At 30.1% G+C, this 8329-nt stretch overlaps 1 protein-coding gene across 1 annotated transcript; it reads right to left on the bottom strand.

The window, feature by feature from the left end:
- Positions 1–519: 519 nt before the first annotated feature.
- Positions 520–2099, bottom strand: LOC143195884 (uncharacterized). Its single transcript, XM_076403393.1, has 2 exons — positions 1958–2099; positions 520–941 (listed from the first exon to the last, which is right to left on the bottom strand). The coding sequence occupies exon 2, from the start codon at positions 939–941 to the stop codon at positions 573–575; it is 369 nt and encodes a 122-aa protein (XP_076259508.1). The 5' UTR covers positions 1958–2099; the 3' UTR covers positions 520–572.
- Between the last annotated feature and the right edge of the window lie 6230 nt (positions 2100–8329).

The raw sequence follows: 8329 nt of genomic DNA, 5'->3' as shown, positions 1-8329 counted from the left end.
TTTAAGTTGGTTACGTTAAACAGTAGGTTCAATCCATATAAGCTCTAGTTGGTAAAAGAGACTCTATAATATTAATTAAACTCAATGCATTAGCTCATTTTGAGTCTAACCACAAAAACAAAAAGTAAAAAACAAGAAGGAGATGTAACCCTTACTATGATTTGACACATGTATCATTTTATTCTACTGACATCAAGCTTCAAAGCTATACATGTTATATTTTTGAAAGTAATTCTTTGAAAATGTCAAGTGTAGTGCCTGAAAACGTGCATTTGTGGCACACATTACCTTTATTGTTTTATCAAAAGAAAAAATCCGCTGAAAGTCGCCCTTTGCTGGTAGAAGTTTAAGCCGATAAACATAGATATAAAACTACGTTAAGCATTAAGCTATGCTTGGTAAAAACGAAACTTACTATAGAGAAAATTCATTTTAAAAAATTGATACAGTTTAAAGTTAATAAATTATTAAATATAACATTTTGTAATACTTTTGAAAACATTGACTAAAACGCATGAGTCTCTATTAAAAAATATATTTACAAATAAAATAAACTTTTATAATCATTACATCTACCATCTGAATGAACCGCCAATATGCCATGCTTCTGAATGTTTATCGGGTCCTCTAAACGTTTGACCGTATTGAGCGTTTATATCATAGTCATCTCCGTGTTTTTCAACGCGAGCTTCTCCTCTCGTGTTGCCTCTGTCATCTCTACTTAAATCAGGTCTAAATATCCAATCATCATCAGGAGACCTCTTAGAACGTATGGTAATACTGGGTCCTTTATTTGCGTCCTTGATAGTTTTAGAACCATCACTTGTATGAATAGTAATTGTTTTAAAATCAGGTATCACTCCAGATGAGCCAGGGTATGGTGAAGCTGTCACGTACATGACCAAAGCCACGATGAACAGAATTAATGTATATGGTGACATCTAGAATCAAATATTAATATTAAAAAACATTGATGCAAAAAAAAATCAGAGGTTTTTTTCTTGTTGTTCAAGTAAACTTTTGACTATCGTTTGAAGAAGTTTTAGTCTAGAGACTTTTTTATTGGGTTAAAACTTTTCTTCAATATTTATTACAGGAAATGCATTAGGATCGACGTTTGGAATGGAAAAAAAACATATAGTGACATAACGCAAACAGCTTATGGTTAAAATAAACCAAATCTACTGGCATAAATCTAAATTATCATTAGATAACAAACTTTTGCTGTATAAGTCAATACTTAGGCCTCGTTTGGGCCTATGGTATTGAACTGTGGGGTACTACTAGCAAATCCAACATAGATATCCTCCAGAAGTTCCAGAATAAGGTGTTGCGAGCCATCGGCGATACCCTATATATCCCCTTAGAACTCATAACGAATGGGATTCGGAGTGTTAGTGCGAACTAGTCTGAAAGATTATTAGTGCATCCCAATGTTTTGCATAGGCTCAAACACAAACTACAATAGGAACTGATTAATAGACACAACAACAATAAGTTAGAATAGTATTTAGAATAAGATTTAGATTATAAGTTGTACAGCAGTTCACTTACTGAAGTGATCTTCTTCATGTTAGGATGGTTAATATATAACTGAAATCATATACTTATTACCTTCTTACGTATCTAATTATCTTCAACATCTAATTATTTTCTAAATGGTTCACGAACTATAAGCAAAAACTCAAGGGAGTGATCTAAGATTTATAACAAAGCTGAATTAGTGAAGTAATTACCAATAACTGGGGTTCGATTCAAAACCTTCAAAAATTATTTGCCAATACTATGTTGTTTACAAACCCAAATAATATTTAGAAAAAATCAAAATATCACTATATAAATAATTTGATTGATAAAATGATTTGATTAAAAACTCTTTTTATTGATTAGATTTAATGTTTCTATTATAAGTATTGGTTAATAATACAGCAACAATATTTTATATAAACTTTCTTACCTTTTGGCGTTAACGTAAAATCAACTTAATAATTCAAAACCAGTTCCAAAACTTTTTATAGTAAGAAGTCAGATGTACCATGGTTTTTCACCAGTTGGTTTTACCGTATAAACATGTATTGCGTATAAGCGTTCAACGACTTATCAGAACCTTTCTCTGAACTCTATTTATAAAAATAAATTCCGATTAAGAGTTATTGTTATGTTATTGTTATAATATCTGAAAAGTAAACATGGATATTTGTGGCAATGTTTGTTAATTTTGGAAGAAATAATTACAAAATAAAAAGTTTGTAGTACAAATCATAAATAGTTGTTTAGCTAACACATTACGGAATATGTAATTTTCATAATTAAGTGATACATACAACTTTTGTTTTTATTGAATGAAGCCAATACTATATCAAAATGTGAAAATTAAAATTAAAATATGTTATATTTATAATTTAATAGTAAATACTATCTAGTTAATTATGTAGATGTCAAAGAATATATTATAAAATAGATAAAAGTAGGGAGGAAATGAAGAAGAACAAAAAAAAGTAGAGTGATAAAGGATATAAAGTTGTTCACAGTAATATATCAAAAATATCAATTTTGGCTGATATCTGCATTTATTTTTGTATCATACGACTGTCAAGATGCACTTGATAGAAGATTGACTATAAAAAATATTGTACACAATTTAAAACAAATTTTATATGTTTTTTATATATTTCATTATTATAATTATTATATATTAAACTGTTCCTTTAGGAAATTCGGAAGAATAGTATTTAAAAAATAACTATAACTTAATAGCAAGCATTATCACGAGTTTACTTTCGAAATAATCATTTATTTATATGAATTGAAAATTTGAATATGAAAAAACTGACCGACTGACCGAATATTGATTATATTGATATCACTTATTGATTTATAATAAATAAAAACTACTTTTTTACGTTTTATATTTAATTAAAGCTGAAGTTAAAGATTTGCTTCAACCCGTTTTATGTTTTGTTCTTCTATTTACTAATAACATATTTGCTATCGTTTATTTTCTATTATTTGGAATAAGGAATAAGAAATATATAGAGGATAATATTCATGAATTTGAATTTTGCTGTTTTTGAAAAACTTTTTGAGGTATCATTTTTATTAAATTTACATTAGTAAAAAATTGTTGTGGATTCTAATAGGATATATTACTGGTATTGAATTATGAAATAAGAAATGGATTTATAAAGATCATAGGAATCAAAATTCCATAATGATAAAATTATTAATTAAAAAATTAGAAACCAAAAAAAAATTGAGATGAAAATAGCACGAAGAAAGAGAATTAAAAAATGTTTTTGATAAAGGAAAACTGTTCAAAAGAATGACACTTTAAAGATTTTTAATTAGGTAGTAGTTAGACGAAACTGAGGTAAGCTTTGGAAGTTTGAGTTTAGTTATATCGAACCAAAAACAAAAGTTTATTTAATTAATTACATCGTATACTAAATATGCTTAATATAGTCTTAATTTACAAATTAATGTATTAATACTGTGTAAACCCATATTTACACCCCATAGGTCCATTATGTCTTTAATTTCAGGTCAAGTTGAGAGTATCATCCAACTAATCAGCAAAGTTACTTGACTTTGGGTCTAATCTGTTCTGCCAGATGATATATCCGATTAAACCTACCAGCGAAATGTATGCTGAGGTATTTAGCTGATTCTGCCCGAAGAATCGGGCATTCCTCATATGAATATATATCGGCTCTTTGATATAATTAGGTTTTTGTTTTTTCGGCACAACTCAAATTTAACATGGAGAGATTTGGAGGTATTAAGCTGTATTCCTCAGTCTCTGTTGAATAGAGACTGGAAAGATGAGACATATAGAGATGTAGATCTTGTTGATTGTTACTTGTACTTTTTCTACAGCCTAAGGTAGAGATATATAGTGAGAGATATCTTTTGGTTGTTGGGATATCAGCAGTATAGAACAGATACAGTAGTGGCCCTAAGACACTACCTTGGAGAACTCCAGCCGAAGTAGGTTAAAGTATTGTGAATAAGAACAACTATATGTTAGAAGTACATAAAACATTTGTATCATTGATATGCTGAAATAGATAAAAGATGGATTTACAACTATAAACTGACATGAAAAGGATCATCATATGGATCAGGCGGTAAAAACTGGCCAAAGGAAACAAAACACATTGCTTTAGAAAAAAGGCTTTGAAAATTACAGAAACCTTAGAACGAATATGTCGTTTTTAAAGATGAGTATGTTGATCAAGAAAATCAAATTAACACAAAGTCGCTAAATAAATTAGACAGATAAAATAAGTTATATGTATAAACTTTCTAGCGTCAATAATCGAAAGTAATTTTTAAGCGGAGAATAATTTACTTTTTCTCATTCGTAGTACGCACGGTTTTTTACCGGTAACCGGTTTTACCGAATAAACGTTCATTGAATCATTAGAAACCCTGACCTCCGCAGTAGCATTGTGTTTATTTTCATATTTTAGTTGAGACAGCGGTACTTCTCTGACGTTTTTTGTTTACCAATTTTTAAATTAATAATTTAATTTCTGGAATTTAATTTCGCTTTTTGGGTTCGTCTAAGTAACACAATTCGATGTAATACAATAGTTTAATAAAAAATATAAAGACTTTTGAGATAATGTTTCAAAGTAGTTCCCCATGGATACTAAGAATTTATGATTTATACAATACAGTTTCCCAGTGTTCGAAACTGTTATTAAATTTTTGTTTAAAGTTTCTCAATAGATTCAAGACGATATCCTTGAAATCATTTTTTGAATTTGGGAAATAACCAGTCTGAGACATCTACTAAGCGATTTTGAACGTGAAATGAAGGTTGTTCTAAAAATATATTGAAAACCAATGTATGAGGACGTGTTAGTGTTATAACAAAATATTTCTATCAAAAAAAATTGAACCGACTTCGAAAAATAATAGGGAACTCACTAAAAAGTAAAAAATAATCAAACATAGACTTTTAACATAGAAAACGTTTTAAAATTAAATATGTACGTAATAATCGTTGTAATAACTAAACAAAAATCAGTTTGAAGTCGGTACCATGCCCTAACACTTATATTAAATTAGATTTGTTATGTTCCTAATTTAATTTTGTACTTATAACAGAAAATTATCTTATTATTTTTGTAATGTTTGAGGGCTCGGTACCGACCTCAAAATGATTTTTATGCCGAACATAGAACCTCCTCCTTTTTTAAAGTCCATTAAAAAAAGTATCGGTCACAATTTCAACCTCTTATAATGAACATATTGACATCAAAACATGCTCGTGACATAAAACACTCGAATTATATTCTTTCTAGACTGTCTTATTTTAAGTAATATAAGAGTAACAGAAAAACGACGATATAAAATACTGTTTTAAAAATTTTAAGCATGCATTTTATGCTTTTTATGCTTAATTTTCTGGAAACCGTGATCATTGCCAACAAATTACATTTTGGCTGCTAAATTATGAAATAAAAAATGTATGTATGTAATACATCAAACGCATAAAAATTCCCTATCTTTCTGACAATTCATTTATAAGTTAAAGTGATATAACGGGTCAATTGTAAAGTCCCCTGACCCATACTACTAGAGTTAAATCCATTTGTTTTTTACTTAGCTCTAACTCAAGTATGCGTGTATAAATTTGACAGATCATTAGTAATTATAGGATATTATAGCATGTTGATACAATATTGCTTTTTGAAGGCAAAAAATACAGTTGAAGCAAAAACTTGGCTTGATGGCGAATTTCTGACACTGCTTCAGGAAAATCAACCATTAAGGATTGGTATGCTAAATTTAGACATGGTGAAATGAGCATAGAAGACGGTGAACGAAACACTTCACAAAATTATTTTGAATGACCGTAAATTGAAATTGAATGTAATAGCAGACACTTTAAGATATCAACTGAACGTCTATATCATATCATTCACGAATATTTGGGTATGAGAAAACTCTGTGCAAAGTGGGTGCCGCTCGAGCTCACTTTTGACTAAAAACTACGATAAAGATGATCAAGTGTAATAAACCCAAGTTTTTGCGTCGATATGTGACAATGGATGAAATATGGCTTCATCATTTCACTCCGAAGTCCAATTGACAGTCATCCGAGTGAACTGCACACGATGAATCCACTCTCAAACGTGGGAAAACGCAACAGTCAGCTGGCAAGTTCATGGCGTTTGTATTTTGGGATGCGCATGGAATAATTTTCATTGAATACCTTGAAAAAGGAAAGACCATTAACAGCGACTATTACATAGCGTTTTTAGTCCGTTTGAAGGACGAAATCGATGAAAAACGGCCGCATTTGAAGAAAAAAAACTGCTTGACCAAGACAATGCACTGTGTCTCAAGTCAGTGAAAACGATGGCAAAAATCCATGAATTGGGCTTCGAATTGCTTCCTCATCTACCGTATTCTCTAGATCTGACCCCCAGCGACTATTTTCTATTCTCAGATCTCAAAAGAATGCTAGAAATTTGGATGGAAGAATGGAAGAAATTGTCGTCGTATGAAGAGTTGATCGCCGAAACTGAGGCCTATTTTGAAGCAAAGGACAAATCGTACTACAAAAATAGTATCGAAAAGTTAGAAGGTCGCTATAATCAGTATATCACCCTTGAATGGAATTATGTTGAATAAAAAAAACTAATTTTGGCAAAAAAATGTGTTTTACTATGGTAGGCCGGGGACTTTCCAATTGACCTGTTAAGTAAATCCAAAGTGGCTTTAAAAACCGGATGGAAGAAAAATTGGACACTGTTTTTGACGGGGAAAAACCTTTGAAAGGAAATTACTTTAGTCCAATCCAATATGAAAATACTAGGAAAACCAAGTATTAAATGACCCCAGCAGCGGGACTATTTTCTAGTTGCACTAAAGCAATAGCTGAAAAATTAATATTTAATATGTTGTTTCCCTTTTTCACAGTATTCAAATATTAGTCTTCTGAGATTAAATAGTATTTTTTATAAGTTAGTCTCTTATTTAAAAGCAAGATTTAAATTATAGGAAAATATAAAATATAAAATCAAATTATTTTATAACAAATTTAATACGAATAAAGACCAATTTTTATTAAAAGAACATTATAATACTTACTTATTTAGTAAAGTTACTAGGTTCGATTTCAAGGAATGATTTAATTGTTGTTAACAACAATTGCAGCAAATAATTTCGTAACATTTACTGTTTTTATTACTTTTTAAATATTTTTCAATAAAACTGTAAATATAAATAATTAATTCAATGAATTTGTAAGATGTTCTTAATTAAAACTTATAAGTTTAAGGTACTTCATACTTCTGTTTAAGTATTCCGAAACTATTTAGGTGCACTTTTTCCAACGTATTTTTGGCGACCGCCACGACCCTTTAGGCCACCACGAATTCACCAATAAGTATAAAGGTTGGCAACGTCGGTGGATTGGTACCATGCAGTTCCAGGCTATAAAAGACCATTACGACGACGTCTCGGTCTCCTTTATTTTCTCCATCCCCTTGTAATACTACCACTTCCACAGCGCTACCGTACTTCCTCTACCTAACCTAATATCCTTTCATTTCTCCCGTCGACCACATGTATCATTTAATATTGAAATAAACAGTATTTCTTCAACCAGTGTTTTCAGTTCTCGTGCAAATTCCTTCCAAAAATAGTAGTGAGTGTTCTGACAAATAATCGCAGCGGCAGCCACACATTTCGACCGACTGACCGACCCGACAAACATTCCTACATATTAAATAGGAACAAATTATTGCAGCAATGTAGACTTAACGTCAAGTCAAAGTAAACGAACTATTTTTGATAAATTTTCATACTTTGACTTTTTAACATATGATTCACAAGTATGCTATCATGTGAACTGAGGAAAATTAATTAATGAACAACTTTCTAGGGTGAATATATCCCCATCCTTCCCATTGATATAACTTCAGCGAATATGTCGTGGCAATTTAAGATGTTAAGATACTTAACTATATGCAATCAGCACGAGGAAAGCCTGGAATGAGATTTCGAAGTGTATGGTTTAAAATTGGAAATTAATTATTTCTCAAATGGATTATGTGATTTATGTTGCCTATTCTAAGGCTATCAAATTTGACCCTATATATTACTACAATATAACAACAGAAATATTGTACATCATACTAAATTTAATATATTAAAAATCAATGTACTTAAATCTGAATAAATGATGCAATTTGACCACAACAAAAGGTACAGCCAAATTATCAAAATCTCATTGTTATTTACATTAACAATCATAGGAAATTTTCTTGTGGAAAAGTTTTTGTGGCTTTATATTTTAGATTTTTTGGAA

This window comes from Rhynchophorus ferrugineus, unplaced genomic scaffold, assembly GCF_030347505.1.
Source record: "Rhynchophorus ferrugineus isolate W39M unplaced genomic scaffold, kcgeb_rfMv2 rfM4, whole genome shotgun sequence".
Lineage (NCBI taxonomy): Eukaryota > Metazoa > Arthropoda > Insecta > Coleoptera > Curculionidae > Rhynchophorus > Rhynchophorus ferrugineus.
This window is presented reverse-complemented; position numbering and strand designations above follow the sequence as displayed.

Coding starts and splice junctions, on each gene's coding strand:
- LOC143195884 (XM_076403393.1), bottom strand. CDS start 941: ATGTCACCATATACATTAATTCTGTTCATCGTGGCTTTGGTCATGTAC.